Genomic DNA, 21001 nt, shown 5'->3' with positions numbered 1-21001 from the left:
CCAGCACTGGGTGAAGGGTCTCTGTGCCAGGCTCAGGGGTCGACCTATGACATCTTGAGCTCAGCCAGGGGCCGGGACTGGAGCTCTGTCTGTGGCTGGAACTGTTGTGACAGCAGGGAGAGACTGGGCTGGAGCTGGAAGCTTCCTTCTCGTCTGTGGGAAGCCAACTGACCCACAAAGGGATGGGGCCCCTGACCTCGTCCTCTGGATGGAGCCGCTGGCTCGGGGCCCTGCCCACCCAGGAGGAACCGGGGCTGGGGGACCCCACGTGCAGGGGCCGTACCTGGGCGCCCCCCGCTCGTCCCCGGTGTCTCCCTGGGAGCCCCAGCGCTGGGCCGGGCCTTTCACCAGCCCCGCTCTGTTCCCAGAGCCGGACTCTCTCCTCTGTTCCTGGCCGTCGTCCCGCACGAGCTGGGCCGAGGACAGTGACCTCATGCTCGGCCCTATCAGTGTGAGAACAAGAGTATTTTCTCTGGAAAGTCCACCAGGGTGACCTCATTGCTTAATCATTAATGGACCGGGATCCCAGAGAGGCCAGAAGTTTCTTAAGTTCTTTCTGTGGGCTCAGGGCTGCCTTGGGGGGAGGACGGTGGAGGAAAGGGGAGGGAGCACGTTGGCTCTGGAGCCCAGTAGGTGGAATAAGGGAGCTTTCCACAGAGAGGGACTCTGGGCCTTCTGACTGAGCACAGCGTGACCTCTGTCCCGTCCCGGAGGCCCCAGCCTTGGGCAGAGAGCCCTCCTCACCCTGCTCTCGACCTCTGACCCCCCTGCACCAGACTGACCGCTCCCCCAGCACGAGAGCATCCCTGACCTGAGAGAGGGAAGGGCCGTGTCCCCCACAGGCCTTGCTTCCTTCTTCTTACAGCCTGGGAAACTGAGGCCTCGAGCCAGACTCTCAGGTTGGCTGATTCTAAATCTGGATTAGTTCTTTACTTCCTCTCAGCTCAGAATCTCATGGCTTTAGTCACAGGGATAAAGTGAGGAGACCAGAGGCTGGAGGAGCAGCTGCCAGTGTGGCCTCCTCATCGGCTGTGGGAGAGGCAGGGTCTGGGCGGGGGGACGGGGTTTCTTCCTCACCCCCTCCCCCCAAGACCCCAGAGCAGAAGCTCACTGACTCAGGCTCGGTGTGCACTGGGGCTTCCTGGTCATCTCCATCAGCACCAGCACAGGCCGGGGCTCCCAGCTGCCCAGAGGCCAGCCTGATGGTGACTAACAGCGCGCTCCCTCTTTCCTTTGTAGGGGTCCCAGGGGCTGTTCCTGGGGCTGTTCCTGGAGGGGTCTATTATCCAGGTAAGGCGCCCATGCTTCCTCCTCTCCCCCTGTGCTCTACCCATTGCCCCACCCAGCTGCCTTATTATTATTGCCTCTTATCCCCTAAATCAACCAACAGGCCTTTATTAAGGGCTTCTGGGAAAACACAAAAGTTTTTAAGAGTCTCCTATTCTACATAAGGGGAAAACCTCCTAATGGCTCTTGTTTTGAAGTGCCTTTTGTTGGGGGGGAGGGGGCAATCCCAGTTAAGTGACCTACCCAGAATCCCACAGGTGGTCAAGTGTTAAGGGTCTGAGGTCTGATTTGAACTCGGGCCCTCTTGACTCCACTACCCCTGATGCACTCTTACACAGCACTTCCAGAAAGAGATTTAACTCGCAATCCCGGGAGACTATTGTCATCCCGGCTTTAGAGATGAGGGAGCTGGAGCCCATAGCAAGTCTGCTCGCTCACTACATTGTATACAGGTGTATGGAGCAGAGAGATTATGGAATTACACACAAGGTAGATCGGGCAGCTTCCTGTCCGCGGTACTTTGAGCAGAATCTCAAGAAAAAAAGACGTGATTTTTCCCTTTTCTTCTGATTTTTCTCTCCCAATATGATTCATAAAGAAATGTGTATTTTTTAAAGTTAATACACATTTATAACCAGAAAAAAACAATTAAAATAAAAAGAAAGAAAGAGAGGATCTCTTTGAGGGGCAGATAAGGAGGGAGTAAATTCCAGGCATTTAAACAAAATAAATATATAGAAACAGGGGGATGGAGGTGGGAATAATCCAGAAAGGAAGAGGAAGCATTTGGACTTGGACTTAGTTCTCTCAGTACTCCATCACCACCGTAAACACTCCAGAACCGAGAAAGCGGAAGCTGGAAGGAGTCTTAGAGTGATGCTGACCCTCCTCATTTCACAGAAGGGAAATGACTCATCCAAAGTCACACAGTTAAGATCAGAAACCAGTATAATTCTTCTCAATATGCCCCTAACCCTGCCTTAGTTCTCCTAGTGCTAAGTGGTTGGAGGGAGGGGGAGAATGACAGAAAAGAAAGAAAAGAAGGGACTTGTTTTCTCCAGGAAGCCCTCTCTGTTCTGGAATCTCCCCTTTCCTCTGCTCTCCCAGCCTTGAGAGACAGTGAGTGATGATGGGTAAATTAGCTCCCCTTTTCCTGGGGAACATAAGTGTCACTGTCCAGCGACCATGATTCCAGGGGAGCGACGCATGCTGCCCATGTCCTGACAGAAAGGTGATGGACTCAAGATGTAGGACGTGTGGTTTTTTGGACACGGCCAATCAGACGTTGTTTTATTTGACCGTGCTTCTTTTTCCCCGGGGAAAGGAGAGGAAACAAATCCTCGTTCACTGAGAAAACACAAAACTAAATTTTCCCCAAAATATACAAAAGCATCTTTTATGGGGAAGGGCTGAAGGTGGGATTTTAAGGGGAGAAAGTTTAAGAGAGAGACCTCTGATCACCTTGTATGGGGCCATGTATTTGGGGCTTGGTCAAAATCAATCCAACCGCTCCCACAAGGTTTCTGATGTTTGGTGGGCGGCCATTTCCTCCCACTGAGAAGGGCTAGAACTCCTTCCGGTCCAGAGGTCGGGACTGAGTCTAGTTTGTGCAGAAGGAGAGATGGCAGCAATTGCACTAGGGCTCATGGAAAGGGAGCTAACAGAAACTTTCCTTCTGCTTGGTTGTAGGAGCTGGCGGTCTTGGAGGCCTTGGAGCTGGAGGCCTTGGAGCTGGGGGTCTTGGAGCTGGGGGTCTTGGAGCTGGGGGTCTTGGAGGCCTTGGAGCTGGAGGTGAGGTTGAGAACCATGTTATATGCAGGGGAGCAAGAGAGCCAGATCTCTGGTAGCCACGCTCACGGCCAGGGAGAAATATGCTATCGAGTGTTTTCTATTCTAAACACTTTCCCAGACCTAGATGGGAGCTGGATTTCCTCCATTATCCAGTAAGAGATAGAAAGGAAGTTAAAATCATTTTGTTTCAATCTGTTAATTTTACAAATGAGGAGAATGAGACCCATCGACGTCAAGTGCCTTGCTCAAGATCACAAGGCAAGATACTAGAATAAGCCAAATTTCTAGTTTGTTCTCCAGATGAACGCTATGTTCTCCAGATGACATTGGGGTTCTCAGAGGGACAAGGCAAGACAGAGACTAGAATAACCCAGACTTCTAGACACCCTTGTCCAGTATTATGTTCTTCAGATGACTTTGGGGTTCTCCGAGGGAGAAGTCTAAGGTTGAGTTTCTGTCCTGTAGGAAAATGGAGGAAGGGAGTTTGGGGGTTGGGGACAAGGTCAGTGGCCCTCCCTTTGGGAATGCAATAGCCATTTTTGTCCCTCAAAGAGCAGACACGATATTCCCCACGGTAGAAATGAGGACCACGGTCTAATAAATAGGACTCTCTCTTGGAGAACTTAGCACCAGGGTAGAGTTGATACATTTTTCTTCCTTCTCCAGGACTTGGCGCCGGAGGCAAACCACCCAAACCAGGTAAGATAGTCTCCCTTCTAACCCTCTCAGACTGCCATCTTTGACTGCATTTAAGGGCCAAAGATGTGATGGGGTGAGAAGGAAGGCTGGCCGTTGGGGTGGGGGCAGGGACGGTTGGGAAAAAGGGAAAGTCCAAAGGGGAAAGTGGAGCAGATGGAGGATTCCAAGGAGGGCAACAAAAAATGTCTGGCTAGAAAGCTGCCTCTTCTCTGCAAGACCATTAAGGCTGGAAGAATAAAGAGACAGATGAGCAGTTAGAAGAGGATTAGGAGGCTGTGGGTCTCTGAGGCTTCCTCAGGGAGGATTCCAGAATGCATCCTTAACTTGGGGAAATGACGCATCTGGAAATTCTCTGCAGACTGAAGTCATTACTGTCTGTAGAATCTTTGATCAAAATGGTGCAATTATATAGCACTTTATGCATTCCATAGCGGAGATTTAGGATGAAAGGGCCTTCTGGGGCTGGGGCCCAGAGCGGGAGAGCGCTTTACCCAAGATCCCACAGGCCTTAAGCAGTACTGCCTCCATTTGGATTTCAGCTCTCCGATTTCAAGTTCAGTTGCGGCACAGAGCAACAACAAGGATAGAAAGAGCATTTTTAGGGTGCTTTCAGGTTTGCAAAGTGCTTTGTAAATGTTATCTCCTTTTATCCTCACAACAATCCTGCAAGGTAGAGGCTCCCATTATCCCCATTTTACAAATGAAACTGAGCTAAAGTGACTTGCTTAAGGTCATCCAGCTGGTGAGTGGCTGAGGCTGAACTTGAGCTTTCTGATAAAAAAGGAAAGAGCAGGGTCCAAGTCAGGGAGGAGGGATGGGAGCTGAGGCCCCACTGGCCCTCCTCTGGAGGCTGCCGTCATTGGAGACCTTCTCCACACGGGCTTCGGTGCCTCCTCGGCGCTCAGCATCCGTACCTGTCTCAGAGACACACGTCCGAGGTGGCTCCGGCTCCCAGAGAACGTCAGGGGGAGCCCAGTGCCAGAATCCTTTGAAAAAACACCTGGATTCAGTTCTCAAAAATCCCTCTGGGCTCAGCCATTCAGGGCCAGGGGGGCTAGAAGAGGGTAAGGTTTCTTTGGGACCTGAGGAGAAAGGGGAGGACCAGCCCTTGCCAAACCTCCAGAACCAGGTTCATAAACCCAACCCCCTCATTTTACAGATGGGGAAATTGAGGACTGAGAAAGGGAATGAATTTCTCAAGGTCACACATGCTCTAAGCTTATAGAATTCTAGTTCTAGAAGCCATCTAGTCCAATTCCCTCGTCTTACAGATGGGGAAACTGAGGCCCAAGAAGGAAATGAGTTTTTCAAGATCACAAATTTTTTTCTAAGTTTATATCTTAGATCTGGAAGCCATCTAGTCCAATTCCCTCACTTTATAAATGGGGAAACTGAGGCCTAGGGAAGAGAGTGATTTTTTCAAGGTCACACATGCTCTAAGTTTATAGGATCCTAGATCTAGAAGCCATCAAATCCACAACCCCTTTGCTTTTAAAGAGGAGAAAATCATACAGATGAGAAAACTAGCCTGACTTCCTAAGTGCTGGCCCCTGGGCGGCAGCAGGCATCAGATACTGTTAGCCCAGGTATTGCTAATAATAATAATAATTGTTAATAATAATAATAATTGTTAATAATGTGCTGTGAAGGAGCACAGAGCTGAGACACCCTGCCCAAGTCACATACATTGCGTTAATTCCCCAGGGTGCAGACTTTCTGACTCCATGGGGTAGACCCTGGATGTCGAAAATAGAAGGGACAACAGAAATATATACATGTACAGTTTATAGCATAAATGTGCAGTCCAGCACGGCTTCCAGGCAGAGAGAGAGAGACACCACGGCTTCCCGAGGTTGTCTGTATAGAGCACTGCTGTGAGAGGGAGGGATCTGAGTTCAAATCCTGCCTTTGAATGGTGTGACCTTGAGCAAAGACCTTGTTGGTTTCCTCCTCTGTAAAACGAGACGTTGGGATCCCTCCAAGCTCCATATCTGGGCTCCTCTGATCCTTTTAGCCCGAGGATTAGCGGTCTGGGAGCCGAAGTGGTAACATTTGGGTGAGCTTGCTTTCTGGAGGCCTTCCTGGGGCTGGGCCGCATGTTTGGGACTTGGGAACAACTAATCCCCTGGCTCAGGGGGAGAGGGAGGAGAGAAGCACAGCTGCCTCAGCTCCACTGACGGCCTCCTCCTCCGCCCCCCCACACAGACCTGTGCCAGGGATCCCCAGCAGGCGCCCACTGAGGAGCCAAGCTGCCACCCGGCACAAGCCCCCACCCCCAGGGGCACGGCGGGAGGCCCGGGCAGCTGAGAGCCTGGGTGACTGGGGGCTGGGGAGCGGGCATCTGGCCTCCAGCATCCTACACACAGGGAAGCGGGGGGAGAGGGACAAGGGGGCGCAGGGAAAGAGACAAAGATAGAGACGGGGACAGAGGCAGGAGGAAGAAGAGGAGGACATGGAAATAGAATCAGCCAGAGAGACAAGCAGATATGGAGACAAAAAACAGAGATGAAAACTGGAAAGAAGAAAAGAGATGATTAGGGGGAGAGAGAGCGAGACAGAGACAGAGACAGGGACAAAGGCAGAAAGAGACAGAGAGAAAAAAAAGAAAGAAAAGAAAGAAAGAGAAAGAAGGAAAGAAAGAAAGTGAGAGAGAGAGAAAGCGAGAAAGAGAAAGGGAGAGAGAAAGAAAGAGAGGGAGCAAGGGAGGAAGGAAGGAAGGAAGGAAGGAAGGAAGGGAGGGAGGGAGGAAGGAAGAAAGGGAGGGAGGGAGGAAGGAACTTAGGCATCCCTTGTCCATGATTTCAGTCTTGTCTGATTTCAGTTGGGGGATGGGGAGGGTCCTGCTGGCCATCCTCCTCTCCTCCCCTCCCCTCCCTGGCCCAGGTCACTCAGTCCTTGTCCTCTTTCAGGTATCGGCGGTCTTGCTGGACTTGGGGGAGGTAAGTCTGAGACCCTTCCAGACTGTGACTTTCTATGTGCTGAGGTTGGAGGGCGCACTAGTGAGGACTATTGGGGGCCCAGAGCTCCTCCTGCTCCTCCCTGGGGTGGGGGGGTAAAAGAGCAGGCTTAGCCCTCTCCCTCTCAGGTACATCCCCCCACGAGGAAGGCAGGGCAGCCTCTAGCCTTACCCAGGGACACCCCATCCTCTCCCTACCCCACAGATGGCCCATTGACAAACCCTAAGAGGTGCCGGTGCGGATGGGCCCTCCAGAAGCTGGAATGGTCACCCATAAAGAACCCTAGACAAACCCTGGACTAGACCTTTTCAATCCCCCGGGAGCTTAGATGATCTGCTCTCTTTTAAGGGAAATCTTTCCTTTCATTTCCAAAGGCCTCAGGTCCAGTGAAACCCTAAAAGGACATGGGCCCTCAGCCGGTCCAGAGCCATTTCCCCAAAGGCAGAAATGAGACCTCACTCCCATAATACACTTGACTTTTCCCCTCAAACTTTCCCCCACCTTTCATTATTTATTGTCTCATCACCAAAAGCCAAGACAGTGGACATTAGGACTGCTCTTTTACGATTAAGGAAACTGAGGCTCAGAGGCCTGTTGCCCAGGGACACATAGGTAGGAAGGATCAGTGGCGGGATTTTTACCCAGGTCCTCCCACTCCAAAGCTCGGACCTGGGAAAGTCTCCCACTGTTTCTCGGACACCATTGACCTCCCAGTCGGGGGAAGCTACAGAGAGAGAAAAAACGTCCTACATGAACTATCCAAAAGGAGAAGGGACTGTTCTAACCAGGAGTGAGCTCCCCGTCATTGAAAGTTTCCAAAGTCTGGCTCTTTATGGGCAGCTTTCCTCTTAGTCAGGGACTTCTGAGATGACTTCCAACTCTGGATTGTGATTACTCGAAAGAAAAAGAGACTGAAGGTCAGAGATGAGTCTCTTTCTCAAGAGACTGGTCAGAGAGAGGGTCGGAGAGGCCATCCATTTATGTCTTTATCCTTAATGGCTAGAAGGAGGTCTGGAACCCAGATGGGGTTCTCCCCGAGTCCAATCCCGATCTTCCTACTTTGTCCTTTGTCCTTTGACTTCCATCAGAGGTCATCGACACGGCCCTTTTGGTCACAAATCCAAAGGTTTCTTTTCCATCCTTAACCCTTCTGTGGCATTCAACACTGTGGCCCCTCCCCCTTGGCTTCTGTGACACTGATCCCACCATGGCCATCCCCTTAATTCTTCTTTAACTGTTTCCTTTCTCTTCCTCTTGGGATCAGGACAACAAATCAGCTAGTTTTGAGGCAACTCAGCCTTGTAGATGGCGTGGCAGATTTGAAGTCAGAAAGATTCATGAGCTGTGTGACTCTGGGCAAGTCACTTAACTGCTCAGTCATGTTCTCAGAGCCTCAGTTTCCCCATCTGTAAAAAATTGAGGAGTTGAACCCAATGGCATCTTCCCACTCTAGAGCCATGACCTTCTAATCCCTTTCTTGAGCTTTTCCCACGTACCCAGCCCTGTGTTGTGAGAAAGGCACCAAAAGATTGGAGAAACAAAGACCCACATATATCACATAGTAAATTAACAAGCATTTTTAAAGCACCTACTATGTGCCATCTGTGAGGTTAGGTGGTGGGAATGCAAAGACAGAAATGAATCAGACCCTTGCCCTCCAAGAGCTTACACATGGATAAAAAGCATGGCAATGGTAAGTGCTAGGTGGTCTGCCTCCGAGCACTCCGAGATCACAGCTGCTCTAGAGGAATCCAGGCAGGCTTCCTGGTGGAGGTGACAGTGGACCTCCCCAGCTCCCCAGACATGGCCAGTGGGCTCTGTAGCCTCTCCTAATGGCCGACCCTGTCCCATTAGTGCTGTGATTCCCTCTCCTGGTAGAGAGACAGAAGGCTCAAACAAAGCCTGTGTGCCCCAGTGGGTCCCAAGATTCTTTCTTCCCATAATTCCCCTTCCACATGAGTCAAGGAGAACCTGGGCCCCATTCCCGAAGGGCCGTGCAGCAGCCAGGTGTTCTGGGATTCGTTCTTCCCCTGCTCTCTCTCACCCCCTCACTCCAGTCTGACCCAGCCACCCTCTGCCATTCACGAGAAAGGGTCCGAGCCTATCGGGTCTCTTGTTGAGTGGCCCCCTGGGGCTCAGCAGCCCCAGGCTTTATGTTTCCCGTTTGTGGAAAGAAAAACAAAGAGCGTCCTTCCATAATTGAAAACAAACTCTGTACAGTTGTGAACTCCCATTGCCCATCAGCTCCTCTAGCCAAGGGCAGTGGAATTTCTGCCTGGAGCAGGGAAAGAGGGAATGATTAGCCCCAGATGTTGGAAGGGGAAAGGAGACCGGAGCCAGAGGGACCCATTCCACCCCTCATAAACATTTCCGTTTCAATCTGCTCATGGATAGACTCCCCAAGCGAAAGGCCCGCAGGAAAGAGTGCAGGAAGGAGAAAGACTGCAGGGTTTGGGAGGGATGGCCAAGCAAAGGCAGGGAATGAGGGAGGTCAGAACGGAGCAGGGAGACATGGGCGGGAAGGAAAGGAGGCAGACGGAGGCAGATGGTGCAGAGGGACCAGAACAAGGCCTCAGCTCAGCTACTGGGGATTCTGAGAGCCCGAGCCCTAGCTTCGAAGCCTACCTTTCGTTCTGATGACCACTTTGCTGGGCCTCAGTTTCCCCCTCTGTAGCACAAAGAGGTTGGGTTTCATGGCCTCAGAGATCCATTTCAACCCCACCTCTGGGATCCTTTCTCAGTCCCCCCACAAAGAATGCAAGAGAAGGCAAGTTACTGCTGGGGGAGGCGGGAGATGGGGGGAGAAATGGGGTGGGGGGGTCCTGTCCTATGCTCACTTCATCTCTTCCTCTCTCCAGGCCCTGGAGGACTTGGAGCAGGTGAGTATGAAAAACATGGCCCAGAGACGGCTCCATCTGGAGCTGTCGGATTTCATCTTAAGCAAAATGAATCTGAGCAATTAACCAAGGGTGGATTATGTCAGATCTCATTCCCAAATCATAGAAATCTGATCCCGGAGGATCCCAAAGGATCCAGTATACAGAAGGTCAATTCATCAGCAAGCGCTGATTAAGCCTCCCTGTGGGCCAGGCACTGGGAAACAAATAGGAAATAATCCAAGGGAGGCTATGTGGAGGAGATTTATGTGTGCATCCGCATGTAGAATATAAAACCACTTATGTAAAGCTATATGTTTGTGCATATATACACACATGCATATATATATACATTATATATACATGTATTTGGAAATTTATTTATGAAGATTTTCTAATAGAGGAAAAAGAGAGAGAGAGAGAGAGTTAGAGAGGGAGAGACAGAGACAGAGACAGAGAAGACAGATGGAAAGAAAGAGAAAAAAAGACACAGAGAGATAGAGAGTCAGAGACAGACACAGAGAGAAAGACAGAGAAGAAAGAACTCTTCATTTCCTCCCTTAAACAAGGAAAATTGAGACCAGGACAGAAAACAACTACCTGAGTTCAAAATTGCCTCCCTAGTGACCCCCGGGCACCTGCCTCCCAGATCTTCCTCAGATCTCCTTTTCTTCTTTTGTTCAGCCCATTCTGTGATTTCTCTGGTGTGGGGAATTCCTAGACAAGGAACTCCGCTCTTACCAGGGCAGACGAGCCCCTGTGTGCAGCTCACACTCTCACAAAGCTGTCCAGGACCCTGGGACTTGCCCACGATCCCATAGACGGGATGTGTCAGAGCCAAGTCTTGCACTGCATCTACTATCACTGCCTTCTATATACCACTCTGCCCTTCCGAATTTGTTCAGATCATTTAGTCATACTAAATTTTCCCAGAATCCAATGGGAGAGATACAAGACAATGTTCCCAGCCTCCACATGGAGAGAAAAGACCAAAGTATCATTACAGAACTGGGTGAATTTGCACGTCACCTTCCCTCTCTGAGCCTCACTTCTCCCCACAGCAAATGAAGAAGATGGCCTAGATCAGGGGTCCTTCATCCTTTTTGTGTCACAGACCCTTTGGGCCATCTTGTAAAAACCTACAGACCCCTTCAATGGCCCCCTCCATTCATGGGCGAATGCAATGCTCAATATCAGAGATTAATGAAAATTAAAATGTAATTTTTTTCTCACCCAAGTTCAACGTCTCCCCAAAATTTCCCACGGACCCTAGGAGGACCTGGACTAGCCCAGAGCTCCCTTTGGCTTTAACAGCCAGAAGAGAGAAGGAGATAAGACAGTCCAGGATTAGCTTCCAAAGCGAGTGCCCCTTCCCCACAAGCCCCCACAAGGAAGGGGGAGGGGAGGAGAGGCTGCCTAGAGGAGTGGGCTTTCAGGCTGGGCAGGATTCGAATGGGGGGAGGACCATGGAGTTTGGGATTCTCTGGACAAGGCGAAGGCCTGACAGACAAGGGCATGATTCCCAAGCATCTCCCGGCTCTCATTAAGGGCAGACAGGATCCTGGGTGAGATCCCTGCCTCCAGGGAGAGTGACTCACTGCTTCTCTCCTGCAGGGCTGGGCGGCTTCCCAGGGGGAGGCTACCCAGGGGGACTGCTGACGGGCCCCGCCGCAGGGGCAGCTTACAAAGCAGCTGCCAAGGCTGGTGAGTATTTCCCCCTCAAAGGAAGGAAGCACATCCCTCCCTCCGTGGCCACTCTGGGGAGCCTGCTCCTGCTCATCTCCGACAGGCCTCACAGAACCCGATTTACACATGGGGAAACTGAGGCTCAGAGAGATGCTCTGACGTGTCCATGATCGTGTGGCTGATGAGGGCAGAGCCAGGATCGGCTTCTCTGACCCCACCTTTCTCTTCTGATCCCTCAGGTCTTGGGGCCGGTGGCGTTGGAGGCGTCGGAGGCGTCGGAGGGGTTGGCGGTGTTGGAGGGGTCGGAGGCGTCGGAGGGGTCGGCGGAGGAGTGTCCACAGGTAAAGTCCCTCTGTCTGTCTGCATCTTCACCGAGGACCCTCCGTGCCCAGGAGGCCTCCCCCGGAGTCGGCTCTGATGGGCCGCCCTCCTCTTCCTCCCCTCAGGTGCCGGGTTGCCCCAGACTGGGGCCGGAGTCGGGGCTGGAGTCGGGGCCGGAGGGAAGCCAGGGAAAGTTCCAGGTCAGTCCTGAGGTCTACACTGGACACGGAAGACGAGGTCAGCTCGCGGGATCCAGGGAGGGCAGGAGGGTTTGGGCCTGGCTTCCAGTCCCAACTCTGCCATTCAGCCCCGGCCCTGATAAACCTGCTAAATTTCCCCTGGGTCTCAATTTCCTCCTCCATAAAATACAAAGTTTGGATTAAATGGTCTATAAGTCTCCTCCTTGCTCCAAAGTTATGATTCTGTGCTTTCTATAAGTCAAATGGGACCATGATTCCATTCACCAAAGCTTCCCGGCCCAGCTATAAAAATCAATAAAATCTGCTCGTTTAATCCAACTCTGTCATTTTACAGAGGAAGAAACCAAGACCCAGGGAAAGAGGGGAATTGGTCCAAAATTCACACCGTAAGTGGTAGGCCTGGGAGGAGGACCCCGCCCCCGTGGTGTTTTGTGACTATGCAATCAAGCAATGGGCATCTATTAAGCGCCTACTGTATGCCAGACACTGAGATCATTCTGTCTGATTCGCCTCCCCCAAGCTCATGGGAGGTGATTTTAGGACAGAAAGCCCTACTTTGCTTATCGGGGAGCCAACATCTGGAACTCGTCATTGGGGGAGGGGGGACAGACTGGAAATAGAAACATGTTTCAGAAGGCTTTGGGTAAACTCATGGACAATGGATCCCTAACAGGTCATTTAGGGAAGGGGGGGGGAATCTTGAGGAGGGAGTGGGGCTGAAGGGTATGGAATCTATCTGTGACCTGGGAGAAGGATATCAGAGGGGACAATTGCAGCCTTCTGAACATCACTGAGACAGAGACAGAGACACATGGAGGAGAGACAGAGATGGGTGGAGACAGACAGAGACATTCAGAGATAGAGAGAGACAGAAATAGAGAGAGATTCAGAGAGACAGAGACAAGTGGAGACAGAGACATGCAGAGAGAGAGAGGGACAGAGATAAAGAGGAACAGAGAAAGAGTCAGATGGAGACAGAGACATTCAGAGATAGATACAGAGATAAAGAGAAAGAGACAGAGTCATTCAGAGATGGAGAGAGACAGCGATAAAGAGAAACAGAGAAAGAGACAGATGGAGACAGAGACATTCAGAGATGGAGAGAGACAGAGATAGAGAAAGAAATTCAGAGAGGGAGACACGTGGAGACAGACAGACAGAGACAGAGATAGAAACAGGCACAGAGAGAGATAGGGGAAAAGGGACAGAGACAGAGAGAGACAGAGATAGATACAGATAAGCAGAGACAAAAAAGAGACAGGTGGAGACAGAAACATTGGAGATAGAGACAGAGAGACTCAGACAAATGGAGATAGACAGAGACAGATATAGATGGAGACAGACAGAAGCAGATACAGAGAGAGATAGGGAAGAAGGGACAGAGACAGAGACAGAGAGACAGGTAGAGACAGAGAGACAGAGATAGGTACAGACAGACAAACAGGCAAAGACAGACAGACACAGACACAGAGAGAGATAGGGAAGGAGGGACAGATTCAGAGACAGAGAAAGTTAAAGAAACCAAGGAAGGACCAGCCTGAGAAAATGGGGCAGCAAAGGTATATTTGGGATGAATGGGAGATTCCGGGCCTTTCTCAGGGCCAAAACTCCTCCCAGTGGCTGTTGCTTCTCTCTTTGGGCCCAGCTACTCACTCTTCGCCCTCGTTTACTTCTTTGTAGGTGTGGGCCTTCCAGGAGTGTATCCAGGTGGCGTTCTTCCAGGAGCAGGTAAGAACAAGGCCGGGAAGCAAGAAGGGTTTGGGGAGGGAGGCGGGGCCTTGCCCACGGGTCAGGGACAAGACGCCAGGGCCCCCAACCCCACCCCAGAGCCGAGTCTTCAGGAAATTTTCCCTCCAGGATTTGAGGATGAGGCTAATGGAAAAAGGTCACAGGGCTTCTTTTCCTATTTCTTAGAATCAAAAAATATAGATAAATGAAAGCTTCATAAATGATAGCTAGGGAAGAGAAAGACAGAAAGAAAGAGAAACAGAGACAAAGACAGAGAGAGACAGAAAAAGAGAGAAGGGAGAGAGAGACAAAGAGAGGAGAGAGAGAGACAGAGATAGACAGAGACATAAAGACAGAGACAGAGAGAGACAGAGAGAGAAAATAATTGAATGGATGGATGGGTGGATGGAGGTCAGGGAAGTCGGATGGATAATTTGGTAAGAGCTTCCTGTGTGCTGAGGCCTGTGCTAAGATTAGGGATCTAAAGGCAATTGCCTGCCCTCAAGGAACTTCCATCCCAAAAGGGGAAGACAAGGGATGCAGGAGTATTAGAAATGAAGAGAGGCCGGGGACGGCTGGAAGTGGAATGGAGACCTGGCTCTGGGCAAGACAGGCCACAGCCCCCCACCTCCCACAGCCTGGCCCCCCACTCAGGGGGCTGGCGCGGGGGGAAGGGGAGAGTGATGGCGGGCGAGGACTCAGCCTGCTGGGAGATGGCCGTCCCTAGGGTGTTGGGTCCTGAAGCACAGCAGCTTCTCCCAAAGGCAGCTGGGACGGCGGTGGGGGAGGAATGTGGATGGCCCAGCACCACTCGTCCCCACTTTAGGGGACGCGCCCCGAGCCCTTGTCCCCCTTCGGGTGTCAGAAGCCAATGTTTCCGCTTGAAGGATAACACGCTTCTGGTTCTGGGTGTGGGGGGATGGCGAGAAGCCACGTCCTCTCCTCCCTCTCCCACATCTGAAATCCCCTAAAACCCCTGTTCTCAGACAGTTTGAAAAGGCGTCCCGAGGAGAAAGCCCCTCTGCCTCGTCTCTCCCAGGGACTCTCCCCCCCACAGGGCGCCCGGCTGAGGGGACGTGCTGAAGGGCGGACCATGATCCCTGCCCCCAAGCAGCTTCCCTGGGGGGATGATAACAATAATAGCTAATACATGGCACTTTTTAAAATACTCATGTGACCCTCACAACAACCATGGGAGGGAGGAGTTCTCTATTGTCCCCATTTTACAGATGAGGAAACTGAGGCGAGCAGAAGTGAAGGTCAGGGCCATAGGGCTGGTCAGGGTCTGAAGTCACAGCTGAGTTCCAGTGCCGAATCTGCCTAATTGATACTGGCAAGAGTGACCAAGAGGAGGGAGAAATCATTGTCGGCTCCTGCGGTCACTCCTGGCTCCCCTTCCCAAGGGGTGAAGCTCAGGGGCTGCCGAGCCAAAGCAGGACCGCGCCAGACCAAGGGGAGTTCTGGGTTGGGGAGCGGGAGGACTCACTCTCAGTGACTGGGTCTCCTTTCGCTTTCAGGAGGACGGTTCCCCGGCGTCGGGGTCCTGCCAGGTGTGCCGACGGGGACCGGAGTCAAGCCCAAAGCCCCAGGTACGGTTCTAATTGCAAAGCCCTGGGACCCGTCACTCAGAGGCCCTCGTCCCAAAGCTCCGGCCATTCCTGGAGAGCTTGTGATCTTCCCAGGGGATAGAAAGGAGATGATTCTCCCTCTATCGTAGCACTTAAAGGCCAAAATCATTAAAGGACCTTGGGATCCCAAGCAAAGTAACGAGTCTCTCAGTGGCGGAAATTGAGGCATCGGAGGAGCATCCGAAGGCTCTTGGTGGGAGGATGGGGGGGGGGGGAGAGAGATAGCACACTTCTATACTTGCGTCACCTCCCCTATCCCAGAGGCGCCCAGAATCCTTTCCCACTGAACATCAGGAGAAATACCCACCTCTCAGCCCTCGAAAGAAAGCTCTCTTTGTTTCTCTGCTTTCCCCAAAGCCTCCATATTCCTGGTTTTCCAGAGCCCCCAATAATTCTCAAAGAGCAGGGCACGGTTTTTAGCTCTGATTTTGCCCCTAGAGGTAAAATAACTTGGCCAAGGTCACGCAGCAAGGGTGGCAGAGGCAGGTGTCCCAGAAGTGCAGTGTTCCTCCCTCCCCTGAGAGCGAGAGCCCACGTTTGGTCTGACTGGGGTTCTCCCAGACGGACGCCTCAGCCCGCTCGGGGTCAAACCCGTAGAAAGGAAACTTCATGGGGTCCCACTTGGGACAGGATGTGTTTATGGCCCCCAAATAGCCAAATATCTGGATATTTTCAATAATCCGAGGTGGGTTAACTCACACAAGGTCTCCTAAGTGGGAAATGATAAAGGGAGGATCTGAATGCAGGTCTCCTTGCTTCAAAGTCAGCCTGCTTTCCATCGCTCCAGATGGGAGCCGTGCCTACATGGTACCCAATGTCAGCGATCCCGATGAGAAATCCCCTTTCTGAGCTAAGCCCCTCTCCCCCTCCCGGAGCTTCAGCTTCCTCCTCCGTAATATGAGACTGGGACTAAATGAGCCCTTTCAGCTCTGATGTCCCAGGATGCTAGGACATCCTCGGCCCCAGGTAGCCACTCGCTTCTCTTTTGTTGCAGGAGGAGGCGGAGCTTTTGCAGGAATTCCAGGTGAGAGAGCTGCTGCCACCCGTCCCAGCCTCCCCAAGCTAGGGGTTCAGGCGCCCCGGGGTAGACAAGGCAGGAGTGGGGCTCCCAGCCTCCTTGGGATCTGGGTCCCTGTGACAGAGAAAGGATAAGAGAACTCTCAAATCTAGCTCAACAGTCACTGACCGAGGGCCTGCCATGTAGCACAATGCTGGGCACTCTGGGGGGAGTAAGAGACGCACTCTGCTCACTGGGGAGCCGGGATTCTGACCCATGAAAATAAAAAGAAGTCATCCTAGTCATAAATACAAAAATTAGGTAATGCTGGGTGTCCAAAGAGAGGGGGGCTGGGGTAGTGAGGGAAGGCTTTTTGGGGTGGTTGGGATCTGTGGGGCTCCAAGAATAAGTCTGATTTGGAGAGGGGCCGGGGAGGGAAAGGGCACGGCAGGAGGCAGGGCAAGCTCTGGAGGCCGAACAAGGAAGCCAGCCTGGCCTGAGGGTAGTTCTGGGTATGGACAGTGGTGATGGGCACAGGTCATGGAGAGCTAATCGGGCCTTTCTAGAATGGGCCAGGAGGGTCGGAGAGGGGGGTTTCATGGTTCTCTCTCATGTGTAGGAGTTGGACCTTTCGGAGGTCAGCAGCCAGGAGTTCCCTTGGGCTACCCTATCAAGGCTCCCAAGCTCCCAGGTGAGCCACTATCTAACTAATCGGGGTTAGGGTGGAGTCGACATTAAACATGGAAAATGCTTTAAGGTTTACACTCACAATGTCTCTATGAAGTCTTAAAATGCACCAAAAGTTTGGTTCTGGGGGGGTTGTCTGCAAACCCATTTTACAGATGAGTTAAAGTGAATTGCCCATAGTCATACAACCAGGGTCAGGGGACAGTTTGTACCGGAGTGTTCCTGAATTTGAACCTGCCAGAGGTCAGATTTAGGAGCTACACCCCCATGTGCTCCCAGGAGGCCTTGAGCTGGAGAAAGAAAGCAGAGGAGATACCGGTAGGTCACAAAATAGATATCTCTTGGCCATGAAAGGTAGGGCTTAGAGCGTTAGCAATATGTACGTTTATAAGAAGTCGGGTTAAAAAGTACCCTCTGGGAGTAGCTAAATGGCACAGTGGATAGAGCACCAGTCCTGTCAGGAGAACCTGAATTCAAATCTGGCTTCAGACATTTCACATTTAATCCCAATTACCTAGCAAAAAAAAAATTCTGTTGTAGATCTTGTAATTTTGTGCCCTAGGGGCTGAGCCATATTGCCCACCCTTAGTTCTAATTCTACAACCCACTCTCCTATCCACCCAGGATAGGAGCCCAGATTCTCTCCCAATCTGACAGCGTCACCTCCATGAGCCTGATCCTATTCCCCAAATGTTCGGAGCAGCCCGCCCCATAGAGAGACAACATGGGAGAGAGGAGCTCACCAGCAGGGCTGAATCCCCATGAAGCTCGTTCCTCAGAGAGGAAGGGCAGCCTCAGTCCTGACTGACAGGACCATGGGGAGGGGTGAGGGTGCTTAGCCATTGTGAATAATCCCAGCTCCTTCCCAGAATGCCCTGGGTGACCTTGTCCCAGGCAGAATCCAGACCTGGACAGGGCGCTGCTATGATTCCACTTAACTCAATGGACATTGATTAATCACCTACAGTGTACCAGGTCCTAGGCTGGGGGTTGGGTTACAAAGACAAAGGGCAAAAAAAAAACCTGGTTCCTGCCTCCGGGAGTTTATCGTGAGCACAGACAAATGTTGGGGAGCAAAGGACAGAGCCAGAAAATGCTCTAGGAAAATCCAAAGAGGAAGAAAAGTGAGCTAAGAGCTGAATGGATCCGGGAAGGCTTCCTGGAAGTGAGGGCACCTGCACGGAGCCTTGAAAAAAGATCAGGATGCTTAAAGATGAAGCAGGCTTGGAAAACAGCTCATGCTGAGGTGGGGGAGGAGGGGATTCTGAGTTCAGGGAGCATAAGCCCATTGACTAAGACTTGGACAGGACCTCAGAGTCCATCTAGACCAACCCCAATGGGGAAACTGAGGCACAGAGAGGTTAAAGTGATTTATGAGATTCTAGATCAAGGACTAGAAAGCACCCAAGCTATCAGATAGTCTAACTTCTAATTTTACAGAAGAGGAAACTGAGGTTCAGAGATGGGGAAACAGTAATTCTTAACTATGAGCCAGGAAGAATCATGGCGCCCCAGTCTTAGAGAATGATCTCAAGCGTTGAAGTTAAAGAACTTGCCCAAGTCACACAGCCAGCGGGCACAAGAGACAGATTTTGGACCCAGGTTCTTTAACTATAAAACCAGGGGTTCTTCCCCTGACAGGACAGTGAATTCTGCCAGTGTTATTTCCAGGGCACCCAGCCTTCAGAGCCATGACTCCTCCTTTGCTGGAGTTCAGTGCTCTTTCTGTCCCCTCTTCCTATTGAAGCCCAAGCTGGGGAAAGGCTCTCGCCCCTGGGAGGCTGGGGGTCGGTGACCAGACTCCCTCTGCCAGCACCATCTGCACCCAGAGCCAGAGCCCACAGAGGGGGAAGAAGAAGCTGGGGCCCCGTCCCAGGGGTCTCGTGGAGCCAGAGCTAGAAAGAAGCCAGGAGAGACCCCCTTCCTTCAGCATATCCCAAGACTCTGAGGACCACATGACTAACAGCTAACTGGTTCAAATCCCCTTCAACGTCCCTTCCCGTCCTAAATCGGGGGTTCTATGAGACTTGTGTGAGGTGAACGAGCAGTCCAAGGTCACGCAGATTGTAGGAAGTGGGTCCCATGTTTCTACAATAACTCCGGAGATGGAAAGGATGCTGGGAGCAGAGGGGCCTTCCTGTCCCCCCTCCCCTGAGGTCTGCTCCTGGGCTCCGGGCTCCCCCCCCGGATGGAGCAAAGAGAAACCCCCTCAGCAAGTCTTATCTTCCTCTCAGGTGGCTACGGACTACCCTACAGCACTGGAAAGCTGCCCTACGGTGAGTATTTGCCGGTCACCCCCTCGGGTCCTAGAGATCCCCAAGACCCATGGAAATGGAGGAGGGGACTTAGTCCAGCTTCGGAGCTGATACTCAGGGCCATGATCTGCCCCTTGGGAGTGAAGGTTCCCAGCCAGGAAGTCAGGTGATTTGGGTCAGCATGTGTCCAAGGGGACCTTCCACCCCAGGTCTTCTTGACCTTCCAGACCAGCTCTCTAGCCATGTGGCCACTGGATGAGCTGACAGCAGTCAGTATTCACAGAGACTTTTTAATTAATCATTTGCTCAATCAAGAATTTATTTTAAGCACCTATTATAGTATTTGTCAAGTTTATAATAAGAAAAAAATTTTAAGTTAAATGAGCCGATCTTGTGTCCCGGAGGATGCTGGAAGCTCAAAGACAAAACCCAAAACATTTCTATTCATTTATTGGGGAGAAGCAGTGAGAGGTCCGATTAATCAAAGGCTGACCCTCTTCCTTCCTGCCCTCAAAGGTTATGGCCCAGGTGGGATCGGCGGAGCCGGGGCAGGAGCGGGGAAAGCGGGCTACCCCACTGGGACAGGTAGGACTCCTTTTTCTGGTTCATCTACAACAGTGGGAGAGGGCGGGGAGACATCATCTCAGTCCTGCACGTGGATCCTGGCCAGACTTCCCTCCAGAAGTCACCCTTCTAATCACGGCCACTGGGCTCTTCTATCGGCATCTTAGCCAGGGTGGGGGGTAGGGGTAAGGCTACAGGCCGGGTCTCCATCAGGACCGTCACCTGCCAATAAAGGGCCCGTTCAGCCAGGATTTGACCTCCCACCTCTTGGTCACATAGAACGGGGTGAGAGTGCGGGTGGTTCGGGGTAGCTTTTAATCCCTGCCAGAGAAACACGCACAAGATCAGAAACCTAAAGGTTTAGGGACACACCCCATTTTTCCATCCTCCATGGGAGGGGTCTCTTGGGGTGGTGTTCTCAGGGCTGAGGTGGGGGGGGAGAGAATCCCCCATCCTATAATGGCTGAATCTCCTCATTTCCAAACCCAGGAGTTGGTTCTGCAGCAGCTGCAGCAGCAAAAGCAGCTAAGTATGGTGAGTCACCCTTCCAGCGCCCCACCCTAACCAGTTCCCCTTCTCCCCTTCGTTCTCTTAATGAGCGGACCCCCACTACCTCCTTCAGCCAGTCCCCAGCACCAGAATCACTCCGACAGCTCCCAGCTTTCTTTAGTCTGCTCTTCCCTCATCCAGGATTCCCTGGTCCCCCGCCCTTTCACATCAATGTTTCTTACCGCCCAAGTGCATGGTGGTTAGAAAACTGAGCCAAGAGATCCTCATTCAAATCCTACTTCAGACACTACTACCTAGGTGACTGCAGCCTTTATTTGTTCATCTATAAAATGGGGATAACAATAGCACTTTACTCACAGGTGTTATAAGGAAAATATTTGGCAAACCTCGGATAACTTGAAAAACAAGGCTTTATTTCTCTATGTCCGAGTGCCTCTTCCCCTCCCTGGAAGAGCATAAGTTTTACAAGGGCAGGGAAAGCTTGCAGATTTTCGGTCTCTGTATTCCCTGATGCTTTTTACGGCAGCTTGTTGAGTTAAGTGGAAGAATTCCCTCTCTAACATATCTGACAAACAGCCCCGCATTCATTGAATGCATTGGGAAGGTCCTCGGTGGGAGGTCACACCCTCTCCCAAAGTTCTTTATAACACAGGCGAGGTTTTATTTCTTATTATTAAATGTTATTTCTTCCTTTCCAAAGGAAAGCAAGAAGTGTCAAAGATGAATTCAAATTATCAACCATTTATTGAGAACCCACTACCAGGGGTCCTCAAACTACGGCCGCAGCTGAGGATGATTATCCCCCTCACCCAGGG

At 51.6% G+C, this 21001-nt stretch overlaps 1 protein-coding gene across 1 annotated transcript in view; it reads left to right on the top strand.

The window, feature by feature from the left end:
• Positions 1 to 915: 915 nt before the first annotated feature.
• Positions 916 to 21001, top strand: part of ELN (elastin) — a 42634-nt gene continuing 22548 nt past the window's right edge. Inside the window, exons 1-15 of the mRNA XM_031967940.1 lie at positions 916 to 1290; positions 2977 to 3078; positions 3745 to 3777; positions 6687 to 6716; positions 9593 to 9613; positions 11225 to 11314; positions 11536 to 11637; positions 11743 to 11817; positions 13498 to 13545; positions 15063 to 15134; positions 16168 to 16197; positions 16790 to 16861; positions 19092 to 19133; positions 19629 to 19697; positions 20166 to 20210. Of these exons, the coding sequence (XP_031823800.1) occupies positions 1203 to 1290; positions 2977 to 3078; positions 3745 to 3777; positions 6687 to 6716; positions 9593 to 9613; positions 11225 to 11314; positions 11536 to 11637; positions 11743 to 11817; positions 13498 to 13545; positions 15063 to 15134; positions 16168 to 16197; positions 16790 to 16861; positions 19092 to 19133; positions 19629 to 19697; positions 20166 to 20210 (919 nt within the window). The 5' untranslated portion in view covers positions 916 to 1202. The remainder of the gene's footprint in view (positions 1291 to 2976; positions 3079 to 3744; positions 3778 to 6686; positions 6717 to 9592; positions 9614 to 11224; positions 11315 to 11535; positions 11638 to 11742; positions 11818 to 13497; positions 13546 to 15062; positions 15135 to 16167; positions 16198 to 16789; positions 16862 to 19091; positions 19134 to 19628; positions 19698 to 20165; positions 20211 to 21001) is intronic.

Source organism: Sarcophilus harrisii, chromosome 4 (assembly GCF_902635505.1).
Source record: "Sarcophilus harrisii chromosome 4, mSarHar1.11, whole genome shotgun sequence".
NCBI lineage: Eukaryota > Metazoa > Chordata > Mammalia > Dasyuromorphia > Dasyuridae > Sarcophilus > Sarcophilus harrisii.
This window is presented reverse-complemented; position numbering and strand designations above follow the sequence as displayed.